The sequence below is a fragment of the Anomaloglossus baeobatrachus genome, chromosome 7 (assembly GCF_048569485.1).
Source record: "Anomaloglossus baeobatrachus isolate aAnoBae1 chromosome 7, aAnoBae1.hap1, whole genome shotgun sequence".
Taxonomy (NCBI): domain Eukaryota; kingdom Metazoa; phylum Chordata; class Amphibia; order Anura; family Aromobatidae; genus Anomaloglossus; species Anomaloglossus baeobatrachus.
In genome coordinates this window covers 66077599-66105449 of record NC_134359.1, presented here as the reverse complement: position 1 = coordinate 66105449, position 27851 = coordinate 66077599, and the positions used below count along the sequence as shown (strand labels likewise).

General features: G+C 40.6%; 1 protein-coding gene across 2 annotated transcripts in view; it reads left to right on the top strand.

The window, feature by feature from the left end:
- The window catches only part of NFE2L2 (NFE2 like bZIP transcription factor 2), a 32059-nt gene extending 4720 nt beyond the window's left edge, over positions 1-27339 (top strand). Inside the window, exons 2-5 of one of the 2 annotated variants that reach the window (XM_075317375.1) lie at positions 21209-21481; positions 21570-21644; positions 22691-22873; positions 25127-27339. In XM_075317375.1, coding sequence (XP_075173490.1) covers positions 21209-21481; positions 21570-21644; positions 22691-22873; positions 25127-26314 — 1719 coding nt within the window. In that variant the 3' untranslated portion in view covers positions 26315-27339. Of the gene's footprint in view, positions 1-21208; positions 21482-21569; positions 21645-22690; positions 22874-25123 lie in introns of both variants that reach the window. The other variant, XM_075317374.1, reaches the window with a different exon arrangement.
- Positions 27340-27851: the final 512 nt, after the last annotated feature.

Here is a 27851-nt window from a genome sequence, read left to right as displayed (position 1 = left end):
TCTGCAGTCCTGTACTGTCTGACGAATTGCTTCCAATCTGATTGCATGGCCCCATATTACAGAAAATTGACTTTTTTTTTTTCTTTTTCTTTTCATGGACTCCTTCATAGGCCCTAGAGGATTTGGTCTATAGTTGTACATGTAGTGATTTTTTGCTACTTATTTCTGCAGCTTTATTTATTTATTTTTTTCTGCACCTCAGTGTACAAAACCTTCTGCAGCATGTGAACATGGCTTACAAACAAAAACCTCTTCACAAGCCCAAGGAAGTGGGTGGTGGGGGGGGGGGGGGGGGAATCTAAAAATATGTGAAGCTCTAGTCCTAGATTGGCGGTGCTTTTCTCAGCACTACCTCCCCTGCCTGTATCCTGACATAGAAATCCATAGGGGTAGTCATGAAAGTGCTGCCGTCAATCATCAGCTGAAGCTTTCATATTCCGTCTGAGGGGAAGATGCTGGCCTGGATGGGATTGTTTCCTCTGATTGCCTGCAGCGCTCATGTGATGCCCCTGTATTCTGTTTTTAAGAGAGCCTGTGCTGAATGTGAACAGCACCAGTCAGAGGGGATTATTTTTAATTTAAATTAAAATAAATATATATATATATATATATATATATATATATATATATATATATATATATATATATATATATATATATATATATATATATATATATATATATATATATATATATATATATATATATATATATATATATATACCCTATAGCCTAAGTGCATCAAGAATTCTAAGAGCTTAGCTTTGTTTAAAGGGAACCTGTCACCAGATTTGTCCTTTATAAGCTGCGGCCACCACCAGTGGGCTCTTATATACAGCATTCTAGAATACTGTATATAAGAGCCCAGGCCGCTGTGTAGAAAGTAAAAAAAAAAAACAGTTCTAATACTCACCTGCAGGGCGGTCCACTCCAATGGCTGTCTTGGCTCTCCAGTCCGGCGCCTCCTCTCTGCTGCAATCTCCTTCCTCCTTCTACCCGGCCCAGTGTGGATGACGTGTCGTAGATATCATCCACACAGGCAGACACTGTTGTCCTGCGCAGGCGCACTGCAATTTGCCCTGCGGAGGTCAGATCAATGTGCTGTAATGCACAAGGCAAGGTGAAATACCGCCTGCACATGTGCACTACAATTCTTTTGATCTGCCCTGAGCAGGGCGAATTGCAGTGCACCTGCGCAGGACAACAGTGTCTGCCTATGTGGATGATATCTAGGACACGTCATCCACACTAGGCCGGGTAGAAGGAGGAAGGAGATTGCAGCAGAGAGGAGGCGCCGGACCAGAGAGCAGCGACACCCATTGCACAGGACCGCCACCGTAGGTGAGTATTATAAAAGTGATTTTTATGTTCTACACCGCGGCCTGGGCTCTTATATACAGCATATTAGAATGCTGTATATAAGAGCTGGGTGGTGGTGGCCACAGCTTATAGTCGCCAAATCTGGTAACTGGTTCCCTTAAAGGGGTTGTCCGGTGAAAAGAAAAATAAAGAAATGTCATCACCTGACCAATGGATAGATGATAGTTTATTTATTAGTTGGGCTCCGACCTCTGACCTGCACTAATAAGCCGGATAGGGAAGTTTTTTTCCCATTAGCATGGATCGGGAATGCGCATGCTCGACTGCCACTCCATCCATTCTCCAGGGGGCTGCTGAGTGCTGTGCTCGGTTTCCTCTGGCAGTCTTCATAGAGAATAAATAGTGGAGCCATCAGGAATCTGACCTTTTTTTATATAGCGCTAACATATTCTGCAGCGCTTTACATACATCAGGAACACTGTCCCCATTGGGGCTCACAATCTAAATTAGTATCTCTTTGGAGTGTGGGAGGAAACGGGAGAAAACCCATGCAAACACGGGGAGAACATACAAATTCCTTGCAGATGTTGTCCTTGATGGGATTCAAACCCAGGACCCCAGGGCTGCAAGACTGCAGTGCTAACCACTGAGCCACCGTGACGACTTACCTATCTGCTGGATAGGCAATAACTGGTTTTCACCGAACAACCCCTTCAAATACAACAAATCATTGGAATGGAGACAAAATATCATTAATGTATCAGATTATTACAAATGTATGGCTGTCATGTCTGGGATTTCCTCCTGTAGGGGCCTATACTGTGATATCTGGGTGCCCCTAGAACCTCTCGTTACCGGTGAGCATGGTAATAAGATTAGGTAGACCAGGCTCAGAGGAGATCTATCTATGGGAGCGGTGTCGATGGTCGTTGGACGTCCACAGTCCCCTTGTAGGATCCCTGTTCCTGTGCGTGTGAGCTCTGCTACCCTCTGCACAGCAGGGAGTTGTTGGGATGGCTGAGGCTCTTGCACAACCAGCACTTCCCCTCCACTCCCTCTGCCAAGGGCGGCCTTTTATTTTCTTTTCCGACTACATCTGGATTTAGCAGCCACATAATGTAACGTTACAGGCGGATTGCACAATACTGTATGTTAGCAGATGGAGAAGAAACACGTGAGCGCTGAGCTTTCCTGGAGGAAGAGCCAGAGTTTATAGAGATCCTGGTGCACAATATCACATACAATGGAAATGTCAACGAGTAATTAGATGTCAGATAAGATCGAGAGCTGATCCGTGTTCATGATCGGATCAAGTGGATCTAATTGATACTCTATAAACTACTAATTCCTATGTGCCCATAAAGGTCTTCAGAGTTTTTGGAGCAGAAATTGAGAGGAAACTCTTCAAATCCTCCTTAAAAACTTTGAGGTTCCGCTCAGTTTCCTCTCAAGACGCCGTAGGCTGTATTCACATGTTGCGAACGCGTTTATTATTTTATGCAATTGTGGTAGAATCACTAAACTTTATATATCCATATATATATATATATATATATATATATATATATATATATATTTTGAACAAAAAAATAAACACTACACTTTTTTTTTTTTTTTTTTTTTTTTTTGGTCTTATTTTTTTGAGCTGAACTCAAAGATCTAAGACTTTTCTTCTAGGTACACAAAAGGCCCTTTTCTCTCAAGTATTATTCACAAATATGTCTAAATCTCTATTAGGCTGGTTTGCCGGATACGGCGCACGCCAGTACAGTGTATACAGTAGAATGGCAGCGCCGCAACTTCCGGGTCACATGACAGCATGTGACCGGCGCTTGTCGCACTGCCATTGTACTGTATACACTGCACTGGTGTGCGCTGAATCTGGCAAAATGCCGGATGTGTGAAACTAGCCTTGGGGTACCCACACGTCAGCGGTATTCTGCCGCACTCGCAGATCCGGCATAAGGGCAGTACAGTACTTTACAGTTCACTGGCAAGCTCTGGGCACATAGGGTCATGTGACCGGAGCATGTGACCGGGGCTTACCGCACTGCCGCGTCTGTGAACTGTAAAGTACTGTACTGCCCTTGTGCCGGATCTGTGAGTGCGGCAGAATACCGCTGATCTGAAACTGCCCTTAGTGAGCACTTCTCATTTGACGAGATATGCCACACCTGTGAGGTATATGGATTATCACGATGCTGATTAAACAGGGCGATTATTGCACAGGTATGCCTTAGGCTGGCCACAATAAAAGGCTACTCTAAAATGTGCAGTTCTACAATATTGGAGGATCCGTGTGGGGTGGGGGGGACTTCCATTTGCCAGTCTTCATTCTACCCTGTATAGTGAAAACCAGGATTCATCCGTGACAAGAACACCTCTCCAACTTGCCAGACGCCATAGATTGTGAGCATTCGTCCACTCAAGTTCATTATGACAATGAGCTTCAGTCAGGTGGAGACCCAGATGAGGATGACTATGACGAGCGGCAGATGAGCTTCCATGATATGGTTTCTGCTGAAATTCTTTGGTTATGCAAAACAATTGTTGCAGCAGCTGTCCGGGGGCCGGTCTCAGACTATCTTGGAGGTGAAGATGCTGGATGTGCAGGTCCTGGGCTGGTGTGGTCACACATAATCTGCGGTTGTGAAGCTGGTTGGATCTGCTGCCAAATACTCTGAAATGTCTTTGGAGACCGCTTATGGTAGAGAAATGAACGTTAAAGGGAACCTGTCGCCAGATTTTTCCCTATTAAACTGAAAGTATCCCCTTCTGCGGCTCCTGGGCTGCATTCTATGAAGGTGCACCTTGGCCCTGACTCCCCTTCCAGACCCCAAAAATAACTTTATAAAACCTGGCCGTTAGGTATGCTAATTACCTTGGTTGGCCAGATGGGCGGGCTCATTTTCTGCTCCTGTCTCCCCTCCTGTCGCTGATCGCCGTCATCCTTCCTTGATTGACGGGATGACGCCCTCAGTCATCATCCTCATCGCATTTTCAAATCTCGCGCCTGTGCAGTTCACTCTGCCATATCGCGGGCAGAGCAGAAAACACAGCTGCTCAAGCTCGCGCCGGTGAGCTAAATGCGCAGGCGCGAGATTATGGGCGGGTACGAGCATGGCGAGGTCGGTGCTGTGCATGAAAATCTGGTGACAGGTTCCCTTTAAAATCAGGGGCAACAGCTCTGGTGGACATTACTGCAGTCAGCATGCCAGTTGCACACTCCCATTGCGACATCTGTGGCATTGTGCTGTGTGATAAAACTGTACATTTTAGAGTGGCCTTTTATTGTGGCCAGCCTCAAGGTCCAGTCACACATAACGAGATCGTGAACGAGATCGCTACTACGTCACAGTTCCCGGATCATTGCTGAGTCGTTGGTGAAATTGTATGGGAGGTGTCACACACCGACTTTAGGAACGAGCATGCGACCCGTATAACGATCTTGTAAATCGTCGGGACCCTGTCACACAACAGCTGTGGTAACGATTCCGATCTCGATTAGGGGTGCTGTGAAACTCAGTGAGCCACGTAGGTGTGCATTTGTGTCGCCTTATCCACACCCCTCCGCTCCGATTGGTGGCCAATATTGGGTTCTGATTGGGCAGGTGGGCCGGCCTAAAAGGTAACTTTTGTATCGCGTCATCCTTTGTCACTTCTTTTGAGCCTTGCTTTGAGGATAGAACCTGCGACTCCACCCGGATTCATTCGTACTTTGTACCCGGTTGCTTGCTTGCTTTTCGGATCGAAGCTGCATCTGCACCCGGATTCATCCCTCCTTCGTTCCCGAGTGTTTATCAGCGCCAACCAATCGGTGCAGAGGGGGCGCGGAAACGGGGACGCAACTACACGCCTACGTGCCACACTAAAGTTCTAATCTAGGTCGTTAACGAAATCGTAGGTAGGTGTCAAACATATAGATCCATCCTGCCCAGCAGGACTCCAACGAGCCAAAAATGGCCCAGTCTGTTCAGCATCGACCAACGACTTCACAGCAGGGGGCGGATCGTTGGTACGTGTCAAACATAACGAGATTGCTGGTGAAGTCGTTGTTTTGTAGCAGAAACTGTGACGTAGCAACGATGTCGTTAGCGATCTCGTTATGTGTGAAGTGGCCTTCAGGCACACCTGTGCAATAATCATGCTTTCTAATTATCATCTTGATATACCACACCTTTTGAGGGGGATGGATTATCTCGGCAAAGGAGAAGCAACCACTAACAAATTTTAAACAAATTTTGTTAATATTTGAGACCTTTTGTGTACATAGAAAAAGTCTTAGATCTTAGAGTTCAGCTCCTAAAAAATGAGAGCAAAAACAAGGGTTGTGTTTATATCTTTGTTCAGTTTCTTATTGGGATATGTTTACATAATTTCCATACTTGAAAATGACTCCTTTGTTAGAGGCCAGAGGTATCGGAACTCGTTTCTCATTATTCAAAACACATTCACGCTCTGGAGAAGGGAGCATACATGTGATGGCTGCGTCAGCTTTCTAGTGTGTATTCCCCGTACTCCTATCCAAGGAACCCAGTTCTGTTTTTACGAACTTTTGAGATATAGAAATAAATCAAAAAATGTCCTTAACGGGATCTGTGACCTTGGCCTTTAGAATGGGATGAGGTGCAATATCAGAGATGGCGTATATGAGAAAAATTAGTGCTGGTGAAAAAATATATACTGTGTATACACAACAAGTACATGGTGATGACATTGCCCTTTCCATATTGTTGGCATAGGATATAAGTTTAAGCTGTATTGGATATAATGTGCATTGTGCAACCAGGCCAGGTCATGTATGGACTATGGACATAAGCCTCTTTGACAAGATTGGTTTTAGGTGGAATGCTAGGAAGACATTCGTCTGGGCTCAAATTTATACATGTAATTCCTCTGTAAATAACTGGGATGGCCATGGAAGATGGAGATAAAGGGAACCGGTCATGAGATTCATGCTTCCCGAACCAAGGCAGCATGGATGGGGCCATGTGGTTCTTGATGGCTTCTTCTTGCTCCTCATGACTGACGGGTCTCTCACTATGTTTGCACTTACGTGAGACCTGTGTGTCAACTGAAGCGGGACAGAGAGATGACAACTAGGGACCTGCCGAAACGCACAGTCCCTGCCATTTACTCTGAAGTGCTGCAGTGTTTCAGAGCAAAATGTACTACGCAGCCATCTTGCAATGGCTGTCTGTGATTTGGGCAAAATAAGTCTGATGGCAGGTCAATGTAAGGTGGCCCAACACTTATTTGGCTGACTGCAGTGTGTCCCCTCCTCCCCATTCGCACCTGTATGTCTAGTTGAGCGTGCATGTGTGCTCATTAGTAAGAGGAGAAGAAGCTTGACATCTAGATATGAAACCTAAGGATCAGGCATGTTCAAATCCAACTTGTCCCACCGATATTTCTCCTGATATCTTCCTTTCTGTAGAGTTGTTTCATAATTGTATACATTAGATAGTCTCTCATTCCCCATAAAATCAATGGGTTCAGTGGACATTGATCTAATATTTATGGCCACCTAGAGATCTCTATGTATGGGATCAGCAGCTTTAATGGGAGTGTACAATGACTGTCGTAAAGCTAATACATTACGAAGAATTCATGGCCGATGACTGGAAAAGTAAGAATTTGGTGGGAGTTTGCACTTTGACAGATATACTTATTGATTGAGGAGGGGACTATTTTCAGACTCCACAGACGAGCAAGTTCTGCTTATTTCAAGTCCCGTGTACGAATACTATGAGGCACTTGTGACGACGGGAAGAATTGCCCCGGAGCCAAAACAGGACCTGCGTATGCTGAGAAATGGTGCGGTGGCGTGTGATGATGGGTGGAGGGCCATGTGCAGTTTGTGCTCATCTGCTTTATCCCATCGTACTATAGTAACATTCACACTTTCTATTATCCATAAGTTTTAGTCATTTTATTGTATTTATTATTTTAGTTACAATTGTGAAATCCATGAAAAAAGGGAATCGAAAGGATTGAGCGTCATGAAAATCCCCTCGCCTATATCCGGGTAACCTATGTAGTCACCGTCTCGGTTCCTTATTTTAAACCCTCAGTACTTGGCCATTAATATTGTAAACTCCAATTGGGAAGTGTTGTGTGTGTTGTGTGTGTTGTGTGTGTTGTGTGTGTTGTGTGTGTTGTGTGTGTTGTGTGTGTTGTGTGTGTTGTGTGTGTTGTGTGTGTGTGTGTGTTTTTTTTTTTTTTTTGTTTTTTTTTTTTTATGAATTCGCTTATACTACTCACATTTTCGGACGCGGAGCTCTTGGACTTTGTGAATGGAAATGTAGAATCTTAATAGACTTACATGGAAATAGTAGAACGTTGCAACATGCAACTCAGGCCGTCGGTGAGGCCAAGAAGGGCGCTCTGTAAATCTATAACCCGGTAGGGCTGATACCAATTACCTTGTCACAATTGGAAAGACTGGATTAAAATGTGAATGATCCTTGTAAACTGGCCACTACATGTCTCCCTGTATACGGAGCTCCATCTTGTCTTTACTGGCATCCGGTCACAGAAACTTTCAAGCAGCCTGGAGGGGAAGGGAGGAACTACTCCAGTCAATTTAGGCATAGGACGCGGGGACCCATATGAAGATGCAGGTAGCGGGTTTTGAAGGTCTAAGGGTGACTATTACAACCATACAACTTTTTTGAGGGTTATGGAGCTTTGAACATTGGGATATACAGTGGAACCTTGGATTAAGAGTAACTTGGTTTGAGAGTGTTTTGTAAGACAAGCAAAGCTTTTTACAAATTTGTAACTTGGTTTAAGAGCAATGCTTTGCAATAAGAGCAAATACTCACCGTGCACACGTCTGGTTCTGTCCTTTCACTGTGCTCTGACCCGCTCTGGAGGTAACCACATATGTACTGTACACAATATACCATTGTACAGTATATACTATATAGCATGTCTATCAATTTGCATTTGTGGATAAAGTATTGTACTATTTTTCGGCTAACCAGTGCAGCACATTGCTTGTACTGTACCTCTCACACACCAACAATTCTATTGTAAGCTAAAGTGCAGTTTCATTTGTTTTAATTTTTTTTTACTGTACAGTATTTTGTATTAGTGTACTGTAATTTTATATGAATACAGGACATTATTTTGTATTACTGTAATACGTTTGTATAAATACAGTAAATATTTTTGGGTTCTTGAACGAATTGTCTGCATTTCAATTATTTCCTATGGGAAAATTGGCTTTGATATAAGAGTAACTTGGTTTAAGAGCAGACTCCCGGAACCAATTATGCTCGTAATGCAAGGTTCCATGTATAGTAATGCTTTTACTCTTGGATAACTAGTCGACTTGGGCTATATTCACATCCATGTGAATTTTTACATCTGTAAACAGCTCATCTTTATCAGTTTGGCATACATTTCTTTTCTTTCTCATCTGTGTTTTGTTTTTTATCAAAGCTGAAGCAGATGGACTCTGTTTTGTTGTTTATCCTTTTGTCTCTAACTAATGAATCGGAGAATAATGGATGGATCTCTGAATTACAGTCTGTCCTCGGTGTTCCATCCATTTACGACCTTTTCGATCCCTTAGATGGCAGAAGTATTTAATGGATGCATATCCCATAACCGAAATATCATGGATTTTTGGATTTGCAGGTTTTTGGGAAGGTCATGAGCGGGTAGTTGTCTGTTGTGGAATGAGATTACTGATAACGTGGTGGCTGTTTTTACGCTAAACTTAACCATATATGTCCAATAAAGGATCGAGTGTTTTCAACTTTGACAACTGGGGTGGACATGGCCTGGTCTTAAACAATTGCACCAACATTGGTCAGACTTCTTTCTGCTCTTGCAAGGAAAACATTGAAATATATGCTACTTTAAAGGAATTTGTCATCGGATTTTTACTACCTAATCTGAGAGCACCATAATACAGAGACCTTTATTCCAGAGATGTGCCACTTACTGGGCTGCTTAGTGTAGGCTTTATAAAATCACTGATTAATCAGCAAATTATCACTAGGCTAGTTGGCCTCTTGCCACATAGCCAAACCACACTGGTAGTTTTCTGTGTACACTGGGCATAGGCAAAAAGTTGCCAATCAGTGGTGGGGGTGTGGTTATAAAGCAATCCGAACTGGTAGATCTGCAGCAAATAACATGATTCAATTGAAATTGCAGCACCCAGAATATTAAGTGACATATTCCTGGCATCAGGGTCTCTGCCCCTACATCAAGCTGCTCTCAGATGGGGTACACAAACCTGGTGACAGATATACTGTATTTAGAAGGTTATGTATATAGAAAAGAAGTCTGAAATCTACTGTCGTTCTGTATTATGTTACATTTTGAATACAGATCCTATCTTTGTAATTATATATTCTGCATGTTATACTATTATTATAATTACAGATTTGGATAAATTTGTTTCCCCAACTCTGTCCCTCCCTGGATCGAGCGTGGAGTGTAATTTTCTACTTCATGAGCACCAGGTATCCGCCATTTCCAGGACACACCAGCTTTCTGCCTGTTTGTGCTTGTATACATGAGGACACGTTAATGGAAACATTCATACGGTGCGTTGGTAGTAATTGAACCCAGTTTTCTGCTGTGAGATTGGGGCTGCACAGCAATTTTGACACAAGCCAGGTCCAAAATCACCCTGTGCTGCTTCTGTAATGAAGGTAAAATGTGATCCCATTGTAACCTCCAATGTATTGCAACTGTGACAAGCAAGTTGACAAAAGTGAACTTTTTTTGTGCGACTTGCTTGCCGTGGTTGGAGGATCTTTCAACTCACAGTGCAACCCCATTCACTTACATTATGCGCCAATTTGCCAGCAAGATGGAGTGATTTTTGGCTGCGTGATGTGTTGCATCCAATATTGCCGTGTAGCCCCCGCCTTATTCCTCGCACTGTACCTTTGAACCTTTGCAGTGGTGCCAGAACTATAGGGCAAACGCTCACTTTTTTTTTTTTTGTTATCCCACTGACCATCTTCGCCATATTGCATAGTGACACAATGATTCCGACTTACTGGTTTACTCCTGTATTGTTACTTTTATGATACTTTGTTGTCAAACTGTTGTCATACCAAAAAGGTTTACAAAAAAATCTATATGGGCCTGTGAACTTTGGGTTTACTGGGTGAGTATGACACCTTTTACATTTGTGAACTTGCGCAGGGTTAACCCAGGTTGGCAATTTCAATGGGCGGGTTCATTTTAAAAGAAGGTAAAAAAAAAAGAAAAATCTCACATATCACCAAACCCAGGCCACAATTGCCCTCCACGACTTCCAACAAACCTATTGGTGAGGATGAGATGGAGGGCGTTTATGGTCTACAGGGCTTACCACTGGTCTCATTCAAAGCAGAATAATGTTACCTCTGAGAGCGACACTGTCACTTTGATTTCTATGTTCTGCAAACAACGGTCTGTATGATCACAAATAACAGGAAACTTTTTTTGAACCTTTTTAATGTTTAAAAAAATAAACTTTATTATTATTAATAATAATAATAATAATAATAATAATAATAATAATTAATATTATTAAAAAATCTGTTCATGTGCTGGTTTTTTTTTTTCTAAAAATGTTTTCAATTTTTTTTTTTTTTTTCTATTAATTTCTATAGGGAGGTCACTATATTACTTGAGCTTTGATTGCCTTGAAATTTTTTTTAAAAGGATTGAATACAGTCTTTGGAGACCTCAGAGTTTCACATATTTTCAGGGCCAGTGGACTAACTTTTGATATGCAGCAAACGTATTCACAGTAATTTTTATTTTTTGGGGAAACATTTGCTGAACTTGTTGAGTTTGAACTTCATAAGATTTGAACATCTCTAATTGGTACTTATTATACAGAGATGGTAGAAGTGCCCAGGCCCATGATCAAATGTGAATTTACAATTAGTGGTGTGAATCAGAACTAAAAAGTGGATCCTACTATGGTCCTCTAAATTTTAGCCGACTAGTGAATCCTAGTACAGTTCCCTAAATCCTAGCCAACGAGTGGCTCCTACTATGGTCCCCTTAATCTTGGCCAACGAGTGGCTCCTACTATGGTTCCCTTAATCTTAGCCAATGAGTGGCTCCTACTATGGTCCCCTTAATCCTAGTCAACGAGTGGCTCCTATTATGGTCCCCTTAATCCTAGCCAACGAGTGACTCCTACTATGGTCCCCTTAATCCTAGCCAACGAGTGGCTCCTACTATGGTCCCCTTAATCCTAGCCAACGAGTGGCTCCTACTATGGTCCCCTTAATCCTAGCCAACGAGTGGCTCATACTATGGTCCCCTTAATCCTAGCCATCGAGTGGCTCCTACTATGGTCCCCTTAATCCTAGCCATCGAGTGACTCCTACTATGGTCCCCTTAATCCTAGCCATCGAGTGGCTCCTAGTATGGTCCCTAAGTTCTTTATGGTGTTTTATACAACTGTAAAATCTTACTTTCTAGTTGATCATGCCATTTATCGGTTCACACCTTTTCTTTCCATCAGATATGGTTTCTAGATTTTATATTACATTAATGGTGTAAGAGGAGGCTTTAGCACCGGAGGTGCCATGTTCAGGGCCGAATTCGACCTCTACTGTTGGCTTCATAGCATACGGTGCTTTTTCTCTTCGCCTCTTCCTGAATGCATGCATATGGCAAATATTTTGTGGAGCATATGGCGCCTAAGTGCCAATGTAGAGTGTTTATCCATTACACGCTGACACTGTATATCGGGAGTTACTAGGCAGCGATGTCCACATGCTTGGCTCTGCTTACAATGCCAGGCCTTCTGTTGAAGTACATGCAGATGTAAAACATCTGTTAAGTTGTAGCTGACGCCTTTTTGAAGTCGCTTACATTATTAACGGTAATGTTCTTTAATGACGTTTACTCCACATACCGGAGAAGTCATCAGCTGTTATCTGACATACAGCGCCCGACCTTGTGTAGGCTTAGTATTGCTCCAGGCTCTTATCAAGCTTATACCCGTGTGAGCGGTGCGCCCATCATTGTATATGTAGAAGCTTAAAATGCATGTTACTCGTGAAAATGTATAATTAAATCCATAATTCATTGCACATTTACTGTTTAACGTTCTAAGCTGCAGTCAATCATTTACTATAGCGCATGTGTCACCAGATCTCAGAATGGAAATGGAACCTTGGTCTCTGCCTACTTAACCAGATTGACCGCTCCTCAGTGTCCCTCCTCCTCTGCTGCTGCCGAATCCCTAATCTGTCTGACAGGCGACCACATTATACACTTACAAACTACAAGTTGATCCCATCAACAAGTTCTCCAGTAAATGTTCCTAGAGGTTCCAGAACCTGGAGATCAGTGATTTGTCATGGTGGTGGGGCCTCATTAATGCTCAATCAGCCTTTGCTGGGCACTGGTGGCAATGTGTGGTTGGGCGGCCCTTCTCTAAGCGATGTGTGTGTGTGTGTGTGTGTGTGAATATATATATTATATTATATAATATTATATTATATTATATTATATTATATTATATATTTTTCATGTCAACAAAGTCAATGAGAATCTTGAAGTGCTGTGCACACGTTGCTGCTTTTTGTTTTTTTTCTTGCAGATTTTGTGCAGAAAATAAACTACAGCATGTCAACTCTTTCTGCGTTTTTTTTTTGTTTTGTTTTTTTTCTTCAGCCAAATGAATGAAAAATGCACATTTACCAGCAGATGCAAATCTGCAATGTGTGCACATACCCTTAATGTCTCATTAGCTTTCATTATTGTTTAAGTTCCCTTTTTACTTTGGTGATCTGATAAAGGTAATCTGTCACTAGTGGTGGTATGTGTTTGTTTTTGTTTTTTTTTTTTTTTTTTTTGCTATCCCTTCTACATCTAGATTGTAGGAGCAGAGACCCTGATTCCAGTGTTGTCACTAGGTTGCCTACTGTAGTTTTGCTGAAAACCCTATTTCCTCTGTAGATCAAGCAGTTCTCTAAATGCTGAGCCCTGTATAACCCCACCCACACTACTGATTGGCAGTTTTCTGCCTTTGAACACAAAAAGCTGCCAATTAGTAGTGTGGATGTGGCTGGACTACTTGGCGAGAGGCCAAGTAGTCCTCTAATCAAATGATGATTTTCTGATTTAAAATGGTGGTTTATTTATTTTTTTTTTTTTAAACTACATCAAGTAATTTACTGATTTAAAAAGTGATTTTATAAAAACTGCAGCAAGCAGCTCAGTAAGTGACACATCACTGGAATCTGGCTCTCTGCCTCTACATTATGCTACATTCAGATTAGGTGTAAAAAGCTGGCGATTCCCTAATTAAAGGTGCACTTTACATGGGTACAAATGAGGCTGGTACCTTTCTGCAGCTTTTATTTTTTGTAGGCTATACTCAAGATTTCTCAACTTCTTCTTTCAGCGAGTTGGATTGTTTCAACAAGTAATCCTGGCTTTGGCGTGATCATGTCTCTGCTCCTTAATAATGAGCAACGCTTGTGAAAACAGCAGAGTTGACAGCTTGCAAAGAGCTCGTTACTTAATTATGGGGTTGTCATAACATAGCGTGTCTCTTAAGGTTCACTTGTGTACGTGACGGCTTAAGCTTGTAGGTGGATCGTAAAATGTTGGTCTTTTTAGCAACAAATCCTAAGTATTTCTACCACATTGTTCATTCCTGGAAGGGTTTATTATGTAACTAAATACTAGGATTGTCCCAGAACTAATTCATTCTTTATATTTGAATTCATTTTATGAAGAAAATATAATGTTGGCTGAAGGCCACCTAATGATTAACGCACCATGGCACTGTTTTTTTTGTTTTTTTTTTGTTTTTTTTTTTTCTTTTCTACATATATTTAGTGGTAAGGATAGAGCCTGATCATTAAGACATTTCTTGGAAATGGATTCTTATGGGAATCTGTCACCAGGTTTTTGCCTAAGGTAGGGGCAGAGATACTGATTCCAGTGATGTGTCACTTACTGGGCTGCTTAGTGTAGCTTTGATTATAAGCTCTGTTTTATCAGCAGGAGATTATCATTAGAGGACTACTTGGCGTGCTGCAGGTAGTCCGGCATATTCACGAGCTCTGTATAACTGTTAGATCTGCAGCAGAGAAAACATTGATTTTATCAAAATGACAGCAAACAGCCCAGTAAGTGACACATCGCTGGAATCAGGGTCTCTGCCTCTACATTGTACTGATCTCAAAGGGAATCTGTCAGGTTTTTACTACCCCCCACCCCCCCACCCCCCAAATCGGAGAGCAGCCTCTGTCACACCAGCTCTATTCCCCACTCGGCTCCACATCCTTCTACCTGACTGACGGCCTCTAGGCTCTGTGACATAAAGGGGATCTGTCACCAGGTTTTTGCTCATCCATCTAAGTCACACAGCCTAGAGGCTGTCAGTCAGGCAGACGGAGGTGGAGCTGGGTGGGTAATAGAGCTGGAGTGACAGAGGGGGAAGCAAAAACCTGATAGATTCGCTTGAAAGCGATCCTCCATCCAAAGTACTACATTTTGCCTATTAATACTAATGTAGCCTGCTTTTGATTCCCTCTGCTGCCATTTATAAGTTCTGCCTTCGATGTATCCCCCCCCCCCCCCCCCCCATAAAAAAAGGCCATTACAATCTCTCTTGGGGAATGCAGAGGAGAATCTTAACCATGGCCTCCGCAACACCTCCTCTGCCATGGGACCGACCGACTGACTAGGATGGAGCGGCATTCATCCACGCAGTTTATCAGAATTATCGGACACTAGTGAAGATGCCGATGAAGCCTTCACGTCTTTCACGGTCTTCTGCAGCAGCCATTCTGGGCAGAGTGACAGTGGCCCCAGCATTTGGCAGTGAGGGGGAGGAAAGGAGGTCGGCAGCAGGTATGGAGTCTGGCTTGGCTATGGGTAGACTAATTACCGTATGTATCTGGTCTGGAAGGTTGCTTTAATATAGAATTTAAAGAGACTGTGTCAAAAATGACCATATTTTAAATCCGGTTTACTTTTAAATTAATTTTTTGCAAAAGATAATATAATGTAAATTTTTTATTTATTTATTTTTTTAATGCAAAAAAATAAAAATATGAAAATTTGCATTTATCACACCGGCCTCTGGAGCTATTTTAGACTTGAATTTCCTGTCCTTTCAGATCGTTTTTAGCAGTTTTCTTTATTCTAATTCTAGGTAACATTCCTTCTATACACAGCTCATAACACCGGATCCATCGGTCACACTAGATAACCGCACAGCTCCCCCTCCCCTCACAATGACCTTTGCACATTAATTTGATGCTGCAAATACTATACATGAGGTCGAAGTCAGTTTATTGCTGCTTATACGAGTGTGATATTCCTGAAAGTTTAAAATGGCCCTAGTGGCGAGTATGAGAATTGCAGGATTTCTCATTTTTTCATTTTTACTGTTTTTTTTTTTTTTTTTTGTTATTTGTTTCCCCCCCCATCTCACACACTTCCTGTATCACACATACATTACATACATTTCCCATATCTCACACACATACATTTCCCATAACACACGCACACTTCCCGTATCACACACATTACACACATACACACATTTCCCGTAACACACATACACACATTTCCCATAACACACACACATATATATATATATATATATATATATATATATATATATATATATATATATATATATATATAATATATATACATACACACATTTCCCATAACACACACACACATACACACACTTCCCGTATCACACACATACACACATTTCCCATAACACACACACACATACACACACTTCCCGTATCACACACATACACACATTTCCCATAGCACACATACACACATTTCCCATAGCACACATACACACATTTCCCATAACACACACACACACATTTCCCATAACACACACACACACATTTCCCATAACACACATACACACATTTCCCATAGCACACGGACACACATTTCCCATAACACACGGACACACTATTTAATTGGTCATTGATAACATTCCCTTTTTAAAAGGGTCTTTCAGCAAAAACAAATTATCACCTTTCCACACCATAAATATGCTTCATTCTGCTTGTTGATTGGTGGAGATCCCATCATTGCAATCCCACTCAGCAGAACCGGGCACCTTTAGCCTCCGTTGGAATGGACCGGCAGTGCGTCTGCTCAGCTGCCGTTCCATTCATTCTATAAATAGGTTCCAAGTGTAGTGCTTGTCTTTTTCCAGCCGTTCCACATAGAACGAATTTCCACAGTCTACCAATCAGTGGGGGTCTCTGTTTAGTCGTTGGATCCCCATCAATCAGCAGAATGTGTAACTTCATTCTGCTGGAAAAAGATAAGTTCAGAGCTTGGCAGCCCCATGGGGAATGAACCAAGTGGTAGAGCATGGCCACTGCTGCTCCTTCCCACCACTGGACCCCCCCACCGTCGATCAGCATAATGAGGCCCATTTATCCTGTATATGGGTGATAATGTGTTCACTGGAGACTCCTGTAAGGAATTATGCAGGAATACAGACATGGGCATGAACTACAAGTTTCTAAATACTTGCATTAAAGGGGTTTTCCACCACTAGCACAACCCCGTCTCGCTCCCCATGTTTGGCCCTATTTGGCTTATACTTTCTTCCTGTGCTTTTGTGGTTCCAGTGGTGTTAGTACTTGTGTTCACGGGACTCATGTAAGGTTGTGACATCACACGAGCCTTGTGTCCAATCACTGTCGGATACTCATTCCCCGCATTCGTACGCATGAATAAGCAACAGGAAGTGAGCTGCAGCTGCAGAACTCACTTCCTATTGATTACTTATATTTTTAGGCAGGGTGAATCCAGCAGTGATTGGATGCGGGGTTTGCGTGACGTCACAACCTCATGTGAGCCCTGGGAACGTAAATGCTGGAATCATGAAGGCACAGGAGGTGAGTAGAAGCCTTTTTTTTTTTTTTTTTTTTTTTTTTTTTTAATTAGGGCCAAACATGGGGAGTGAGTAGGGGTTGTCCTAGTGGTTGAAAACCCCTTTTAAATGAGCACAGTAAAGGTTGCAGTCTTTGCCCTGCCCAGGTTATTGGTAATATAGAAGAACTGGGACAGTCTGTGGAGGTGCTAATTTGAGGAAGCAAATGTCTGAACAGTAACATCATGCCGTCAGCTACATTCCCTTCTGTAATTGAGAACACTGTGGATGTCGGGAATACGCCCACGTGTGGATTTTCTCAATGCCAAAAACTCAATGATCTTGAGTGGAAGCTGCATCCAATCTCATCTGTGAAGGTTTCTTGGGTTGTAGTCTGGAAGTAGACTTCTCATGTTCCTGCCCGTAAAGTCTGTGGCAGCTTCTGGCATCTGTTTCTCCTAATTACCAAAAATTCCACTTCCTGTTTTCTGCGAAAAATGCATCAAGAGACAGACAAGGAATTCTATACTGTATATAGAGGGGGATTTCAGAGTATTTCTCCTCCCTCCTCAATTTAGTTTCTTTACATAAACGATGGATGTTTCATGACCACCTGTGGGGTGGGGAGAAAATTTTGACTCCAGACCAAAAAATATATATATATATATATATATATATATATATATATATATATATATATATATATATATATATATATATATATATATATATATATATATATATATATATATATATATATATATATATATATATATATATATATATATATATATTATATATATATTATATATATATTATATATATATATATTATATATTATATATATATATATATATAATATATTTTTATATTTTTTTTTTTTTTACAGGATAAACCTTCATACTTGAGGTCGGTTGACATTAAAGTTCCTATGCTTCTTTTTCGTTAGTGGGGTCCATTGGGAAGATTTGGCCAAAAATAGTAGACAACATACCCCAGCATGAATGACAAACCTATTGGACACCTGTATGAGTTAGTGGATAACTAGTAGACATGTGAACAGGGTTTTAGAAGAACCCTTTTCCTCTTGGGCATTGTCTTGGTATGTTGTCACCTGTGGCTGTCATGGGTCTGTTGTACCTGTGGAATCTAGATGGGAATGCGCTCCGTCCTGTTCTCTTGAATGGCGCCCAGCCCAACCTCACTGTGTGTTTTGTTCACAATGACTTTGAGCACTTGAGCTTCTCTCAATAATAATTAGTTGGTATTGGCAAAAAAAAAATTTGGTGTCTGTTTTTTTTTTTTTATGGTTAAAGACATTGGGCAATTATTTATTATTATTAATAATAATAATAATAATAATAATAATAATAATAATAATAATAATAATAATAATATTAATTTATATTTTCTTTTTAATTGTTAATTCGCTTTCAAAATGCAGTGTTAATTTGTTTACAAAAAAATGTTTCCATCATTTTACTACTAGAGAACCTGCATCACATAACTAGCTTGTGGTCCAAAAGGGAATGGCTGTGACTCTTGGCTCCCTCCTTTCTTTGCTCATTGTTGATGCCCTTCAAACATAGTCAGCCAAAATGGCTCATTTCACGCACTCTAAATGATTGTTGGCTGTTTTCGGTGGACAAATGTTCAGATCAGTGTCCAATGACCGAACGTTCATTATTGTTAAAGATGCATATCTGGCATATTCCTCTTCTTCTTTTTTTTTTTATTTTTTTTTTTTGGGGTCTACAAAGAAATGGACAGAGTTTCATACAAATGGACTTTAATGAATGAGTGCTATCAAACCGTTTGACCAGCAGATGTGTAGATCAATTTCCCATGCTTTAGGTCACACAGCATAGCGGCTGTCAGGCAGAAGGAGGCAGCTCTGGGCGGGGGATAGAGCTGGAGTGGTGGAGGCCTCAAATATTCAGCCTCCATTGCAAATCAGTTCAAACACTGAAACAAAACGGATTGCATCCGGATGACCAGTGAGTGGGGGAAAATAATGTTCTAGTTTTTTTAGTTGAAATCCTGAACAATGTATACGCTCATGTGAATTTACCTTATCAGAGGACAAAACTGACCATGTAAATATATCGCTGGACTTGTCTTTGAAAATGTGCATATTACAGTTTGGGGTGTGAAACCCTGCTGACAGACCCCCTTCTAACTATAATGGTAAAATCACCCCTTTTTTCTTTTTCATAGGATTAGATAAAATCCTTATCTAACCTATAGTTAATGTTACAGGAGATAAATTGATCAAGATTTTTTTATTCTCTCATTGTTAGACTTGAAACTTGATTATGTGAGCTATTTGTTAATAGATGGCTTGGTGTTTTTTTTTCTTGCGGGGTCAGATTCAGCCCATTGTGTGCCAGAGAATATTACTTTGACAGGAAATGAAATGATCAGATCCTTCTGATAGTTCCTTATTGTTGTGTGTTCCTCATGTGATGATGCATGTGATTGCAAAAGAAATGCAAAATAACCAAGTTATATACGGAATATTTTTTTTTTATTTTTTTTTTTTTATTACTCTGAAGATAAATTACATTTCAATAAAAATAAAGGGAAATCACAGAAAATCTGAGGCTCTTCACTTCTTAATTTTCTTAGTTGTCATCACATGTTCACGTAGTCTTATACATGACCTTATGGGATTAAAATTATGACGAGATCTCCAGTTGGTTAAACAAAAAACTAAACAGATAAAATATGTGCAGATAATAAAATAAATAAATAAAAAAAAAAAAAATATATATATATATATATATATATATATATATATTTAATTATATAATGATATATCATTAATAAATGTGTATGTGTATAAAGATATAGATATTTTTTGTTTTTGCGGGAAGCGGTAAAACTCCATTATGGTCACTCAGGAGGCTAATATAGCGTATGCTAATGTTGGGTATGCCATTAGGGCTGACCGGCGGGACCCTCAAACATTGCTAGGATAAGGGTGCAGTGGGGCCTTTTTGTCCTGTCCAGATCCAGGTCTCCTTTACTTAAATGGTAATGAGTTGTAAATGTGTATTCAGTATCTGGGGTTGTGGGCCATTGTGGAGAAAATTCCAAAGAGATCCTTGCCATTGGAGCCTCCGCCTGATCAGCAAGTGACTGCACATCAGTATTATTCAATTACTTACCAAGACTGAAACTCCTTCTTGGCTTTGGTCTTCTTATTTTCTTTGAGAAAGGGACACCTCCTATTACATTTTTAAGAAAACCCTTAAGGCTCATCCACACAGCCTCAGAGGACTTCCAATTGGTTGGCGTAAACCCAATGGCACGCAACTCCTGCCGGTTGTATAATACCTTCATGTGTGATGTTATGGGGGCGTTAACCAAGAATACTTGAGGACCTGTTATATAATGGTCTTACTTGCCAAGACTGTGAAACTTTTTAGCTTTGGTTTTCTGTTTTCTTTGAGGAAGGGACACATCTTATTACATTTTGAAGAAAACTCTTAGGGCTCATCCACACAACCGCAGAGGACTTCCAATTGGTTGGTGTAAACCCAACACTACGCAACACCTGACTGTTGCGTAATACCTTCATGTGTGAGGTTACATGAGCATTAACCAAGAATACTTGGGACCTGTTACTTAATGGTCTTATGGGTGTAACTTAACAGTCAAACCATTGTGTGTCTTGGCCAAACTCTTATGTCTTCTCATTCTGTAAAGAGATGTAACATAATCCAGCTACTACCTTTTCAGGTTACCACAATATGTGTAATGCCGTATGGCTTGAACAATGGTGGGATGCAGTGCATGGATGTATCATCTTACCCTTTAGTGTAATGGAGATGGGAATACTTGTGTGGGGGTTGTGCAACTCTCCAAAATCTGTCATGACCATAAGATCTATCCTCTTCAGAGAGGACGAGGACTAAAACTCTAGTGCCACTTATTGCAGGTAGCAATCTTTTAAAGTCAAATGGAGAGTGTCTGGTTCTGGAACCTATGAATTAATGGACGATGTGTTCTTTTTAGGATATGGATCTCATCGACATCCTGTGGAAGCAAGACATTGATCTAGGTGTTGGCCGTGAAGTTTTTGACTACAACCAAAGACAGAAAGAATATGAACTGGAAAAACAGAAGAAGCTTGAAAAGGAGCATCAAGAACAGCTACTCAAGGAACAAGAAAAAGCATTTTACGCCCATCTGACCCTAGATGAGGAGACTGGGGAATTCATTCCCATTCCGCAGCCGGCACCCATGGAGGCTGTGGTGGTTACACAAACAGTCACAAGTTCCTTGCAGGTAATTAGCTGGATTAATAAAGGAAGACTTCCCAAGACTCTTTTCTTAAACGACAAATGAACAATACTGAAATGATTTGTCTTTTTAGGGTAAATCTCATCTAGAGCGGGAACTCTCCTTTGATGAATGCTTGAAGATTTTAGCAGATACATTCCAGTATGAGGTAAATATTAGGATGGTGGATAAATATTCAGCCTTTTAATAAAATAATAAAAATTAAGTTTTAGTACACTTTAATTTGAAGGTTACAGAAATCATATATCGAAATTCCTGTCATGTTGAATATAATATATATATATATATATATATATATATATATATATATATATATATATATATATATATATATATATATATATATATATATATATATATATATATATATATATATATATATATATATATATATATAATTAATATAATATAATATAATATAAATAATAATAAATATATATGCCCTTGAATGCCGGCCTTCCCTGTATAACTGTCAGTGGGAAAGACCACCCTACTGGACTCCCAAGGATAAAAGGAGCAGAGAATTAAATAAAATACAAGTTATATTAGATCTGTTCTTTAACACAGCAGGCTTTATGTTCTTATATGCAAGTTATAGGTCCCTGACATTTGCCTGCCTTTAATTCCCAGTTATAAAATTGATGGGGTATCATAGTGATATGCTTTTAATCGATCTCAGGCGGTCTAGTTACTATGTCCCATAATGATCATAGTGGGGGGACATTGACTAAAAACGCCATTCATGTTTTAAGTTGTAAAAACTAGTGATGAGCAAGCAATATAGTACTCGGTACTTGTAACGAGCAGTTTGACGCTCGGACAGGCTTTACTCATGTACCAAGTATATTGGAAATCGATGCGGAAATTTTCCAGAATATCTTCCGGATAAATGCTCGAGTTTCTTGTTGACTTCCATTATACTCTGTACACAAATCAAGCCCGTCTGCACATCATATTGCTCATTGCGAGTAATTAGTACTGAGTCACGGAGCATGGTAGTGCTCACTCATCACTAGTAAAAACTCATTATGAACTACTTTCTATTTTGTTATACATTTTCAGATCTCTAAAGATAAGTTGTATATCAAATCTTCAATATTATATATATTTATTATTTGTGTTCTTTTTTTTTTTTTTTTTTTTTTTTTTTTTTTTTTTTTTTAGTAAATCTGATTTGTATTCCTTCCTTTCCAGGCACCAGAAATGACTTTCCAAACAGCAATGGTACCCAATTCTCAGATCGATAACAGCGAGAGCTTTCTTACCACGCCGCAGCCCCCTATTCCAGACAGTTTGCAGAACTCCACCCCCAATACAGAAAACGTGCAAGAAATGGAGCAAGCGTGGGAAGAATTGCTGTCTATCCCCGAGCTGCAGGTTAGATTTGCATTGTTGTTTGTGAAGTTTATTTACCGGTTGTATGTCATGTTTACGTAATATTCTGTTGGCTATAGAAATTTGGTCCTGTGAACCTTTTGTAATGAGTGACCATATTTCTGTACATTATACATGTTCATGATGCTGTGGGATGAACAAACACAACTAGTGAGGACAGTGTGCTCGCCACCACTCGTTACTCGTTTGAGCATTGGGTTTCTTCGACGCAACTCAAGGACCCAGTATAGTTTTGAAGTGAATGGGGAAACTCGAGCATTTTCAAATGCAGATGCTTGAGGCTTGATCGAGGAATGAGATCTGGCGAGCACGCTCGCCCATCACTTAACATAACTACTTTCCCACACGCCATCTTGGGCAGGATTGGTAAACCAACGTTGGGTGGGAAACTCAAAGGCTCTCCTTGACACCAAGGAAATCTCATCCCATTCATCACATGCCTGATCATTTTCATAGAGAAGTCGGCCTCATATAGTCTCCTTACTCTTGGCTCACGTATCAAGCACATGAGGCCACAGGTTGACGAATACTGGGCTAGTCAACCTGTTTAGAAGAAATCCAAGTCAACTTTAATGTTCCATCAACAAAACGCAACCATATTGCTCAGTAATATATTAGTCCCTTGCTTCCTGAAGCTTCCAGTGTTCCCCTCTCTAGCCGCAGCATTCAATGTCTGTCCAATTTTTAGCCACACCAATGACATGTCGATTTCATCTGTGGGCCGTGATTGGCTGAAGTAGTGACGCGTTCCTTGCCCATCTTAGTCCTTTTTGCTTCCTCTCTGGACACTTGATCACTGTCCACGGAAGTTATGTTTTAACAGACTTTGTAGAAAGTACAAAGATTGGAAGGCAGGAAACTTTGGGAATGGGAGTAGAGGGGGTTATGTAAGGTTAGTTTTTATTTTAATACTTAAGAATTTTTTTTTTTTCAACATTTGGCCAGATAGGAAACCCTTTTTAAGGAACCATATACTATGCTAGGCTCATGTAACACAAATTGCTTCACTTTTACAGTTTTGGTTTGACATTTTAGTTTGACTACACTTTTAAAGGGAATCCTGTCACGAGGTTCTTGCCATCTAATCTGTGAGCAACATAACGTAGGGGCAGAGATCCTGATTTCAGCGATGTCGCTTACTGGGCTGCTTAGTGTAATTTTGATAAAAATCACTGTGTATTCAGAAATTATTAGAGGACTACTTTGTGTGCTACAGGTAGTCCAGCATATTCATGAGCGCTGTATAACTGCTAGATCTGCAGCAGAGAACTTTTTGACGTCATCAAAATGACGGCAAACGCTCAGTAAGTGACACATCGCTGGAATCTGGGTCTCTGTGTCCACTGCTCTCAGATGGGGGGAGCAAAAACCTGGTGACAGATTCCCTTTAAGCCTGAGCGGTGTATAGGATATACACTTCTGACCAGGCTTTTGTGAAAACACTGGCGGGGGTTCAGGGTCCAGGCACTAGCAACAATTAGTGTGTGTATATATAATATAATAGCTGTAGTGCCCGGGATAGTAACTGTTTATCTCTCTCCCAGTCTGTCTCCCCACATCATATTACCTCACACACAAGCTTCTTATACTAACAATTTCCTTTGTTCCTATAGCAACCACTCACAGCTGCTATTAATAACCTGTAGCTCACAGCTCCATTGACTTTAATGGAGGCAGGTTTTTTGGAGAGTAACTGTAAAGCACAGGGTTACATTTTCCTGTCAAAACCGTCTGACGTTCCCTGAGTCACATGAGGCGTCTTTGCAAAATTTTTTATTTTGTGATTGTAAATGCGACGGTGCGGATTCTTTTTAGCGGACATATACATACATACATGCATGCATGCATGCATGCATGCATGCATGCATACATGCATGCATGCATACATGCATGCATGCATGCATACATACATTCAGCTTTTTATATTAGATTTGGCAAAGTACACTTTCAAAAAGTGAGGTGCTGAGCCAGCCCTCAGAATAAAAGGGATATTTCACAGTTAAGCACATGATTTGGAGGGGAAAAAAAATGTGTATGTATATATGTTAGTATATGTTCGTATGTATGTGTTTTCGAAAATGACTGCATGGTAAGGAGAGTGCGGCTAATATTCTTCCTTCCTTCATATATGTATAATAACACAAATTGAAAAATAATGTGGGTGTGTTTTTTAGGTTGGAGGGATCTAAAGACATTGCCGTGCTTAACGTTCTCTCCTTCTTCTTCTTTCAGCAGTGTCTGAACAGTCATATTGACGGCTTTGTTGACCTGAGCTTATACTCCAATCCAGACACCATGACAGAAACCTCAAACTACATATTTCAAAATCCATTACCGAACATAGAAAAACCAACAGAAGACGATGCTGCCGCGCCTGTTTTCCCTAATGACTTTGCAGCTTCTTTTGCCTCTAATATCCCCACCATAAACACAAATTCAACAATCAATATAGAATCATTTTGCAATGAGATTTTTAACCTTGTTGAGCCCAAAGTGACCAACGTGCCTTTGACAGACAATTCGAGCCAATCATTCACTAAACTTCTAAATGAACCCATAGATATCACAGACTTTTCCTCGTGTAAAGCATTTAATGTGAACAGTCCAACAGAATGTCACGATTCTGATTCAGGGATCTCCATTAACACAAGCCCTTGTGCTACGTCACCGGGCCAGTCTATGAGCTCCTCTATTTATGGAGACGCACATTATGGATACAGCGACTCCGAGATGGAAGATATGGATGGCACAATTGAAACTGTACAACAAAATACGGCGGAAAAATTCCCTGTGCACTTTGCAGACGACACCTTCTACGCGCTCTCCCCCATTGTGCCGCTGGACACGTGCTTTGACATAGAAGCTCAAAATCCACCAGAAAAAGAACTACCGGTTAAACCGGATCAAAATAAGGCTCCTTTTACAAAAGACAAGTCAACAAGTCGCCAGGAAGCTCGTTTCAGTAGAGACGAGCAAAGAGCGAAGGCTCTAAAAGTACCGTTCTCGGTGGAGAAAATTGTTAATCTTCCTGTGGATGACTTCAATGCCTTAATGTCAAAGCATCAGTTCAACGAGGCTCAGCTCGCTCTCATTCGAGATATCCGCAGGCGCGGCAAAAATAAGGTAGCAGCTCAGAACTGCCGGAAGAGGAAAATGGAGAACATTGTGGAGTTGGAAAGTGATCTAGACAAGCTGAAGTATGAGAAGGAACAGTTGCTTGCAGAAAAGGGGGAATACGACAGCAGTCTTCGCCTTCTGAAAAAGCAGCTCGGAACCTTATACATGGACGTCTTCCGCAAGCTACGTGACGAGGACGGCAATCCGTACTCTCCTCACGACTACTCCCTTCAGCAGACCAAGGATGGCAACGTCTTCCTCGTCCCAAAAGCCAAGAAGATTGAGATTAAGGAAGAGCAGATATAAAGTTTTTTTGTTTTTTCAAAATCCTATGCTTCTATAGTTGGTGGAACGGGTAGTAACATAGAGTAGCACTATAGAGCTAACTGTTTTTGGCCTGTAGCACTTAATGTAATATTGTTGTAAATATTCTAAAAAAAACAAAAAAATTGCTATAAAATTAGTAGTTTCAGGATTGAGAAATTGTACAGACCAGTTATCCGCTGATATTTGGCAGAAGGATTTGGAATGAAAAATTTTACGTTGTACCAAGTGAGCGAAACGCGTCAACGTAAACAAAGACGGGCATTTTAAGTACCAGTAACTGTTTTAATTTTTCATCTATCGATTTGCGTGTGCAATTCACAGGACCTCTGTAATCTGAAATGCCTGTTTTTTAAGATTTGTAGGTCTACAGGCTTTACTATCCTGTAGCATTTATGAAAGCTCGGTGATAGGTGGCGATGGCTATCCATAGTCTAGTTGTACGGTAAACCATATGACTGCGCTTACTGTAGAAAGGCGGGCCTTTCAAGACTCAAGGCAACTAGATAGTTGTAATAAAGGCTAGGATGATGCAATATTGCCTACAAATTATGGTAATAACATGGGATTGTAATGACTGCAGGTTTCCCCCCTTCCCTTCCGCTCACTAAAATCACATTGTGGTTTAATGGCGGTTTTTACTACAAATTGTGGCTAATTTTCTAACGCAGCGGAGCCCTCGCCCAAATGCCAGACAACCTTTTTTATGTTAAGGCTTAATTGGTTTGTATCAATGTTTACCCGAGTGAATGTACCCGTCTCGTCTTCTGAATAATTGTAAATATTACATTGAACCCTATTTATATAAATATATATAAAAAAATTTATTTGTTAACAGATATATACCAAAAATAAATGTACTGCATACAGCATCATTTGTTTCAAGCCACATCTGTACTGCAGGGTCTTATTTTATAGAAGGTGCTTAATTTCTTTAACTAGGACAATTTTATTTACAAGCTTTTTTATGTTTTTTTTTCTTTATTAAATAAAACATATTAACTCTTGATTGTTGCCTGTGGTTAATGATATTTAGCACATATTGTTTATAAAGGATGAAACACGTGGCTGTTCCTTGTCTACATCTGCCATAAAAATAAGCAAAAGACATTTAAGGCTATATGCGCACTAGGAAGTGCCTTTTTCTTAAGGAAAATCCGGACCCTCTTAAAGAATCTGGCACCCGCGGTAAAAAAACGCTGCGAAATCCACATGTGGTTTTACCGCGGATTTTCTGCAAGTTGGTCCCTGCGGATTTTTACAATTATCTATGGCAAAATTCGCAGGTACCTGCAGAAAAGTGAGATGTTCATTAATTCCGCAGCAGAAAATCTGCAGGTAAATACGCGGGTATAAAGAAGGGAATTTTGTTTACTTACCGTAAATTCCTTTTCTTCTAGCTCTAATTGGGAGACCCAGACAATTGGGGTGTATAGCTACTGCCTCCGGAGGCCACACAAAGTATTACACTTAAAAGTGTAAGGCCCCTCCCCTTCAGCCTATACACCCCCCGTGGGAT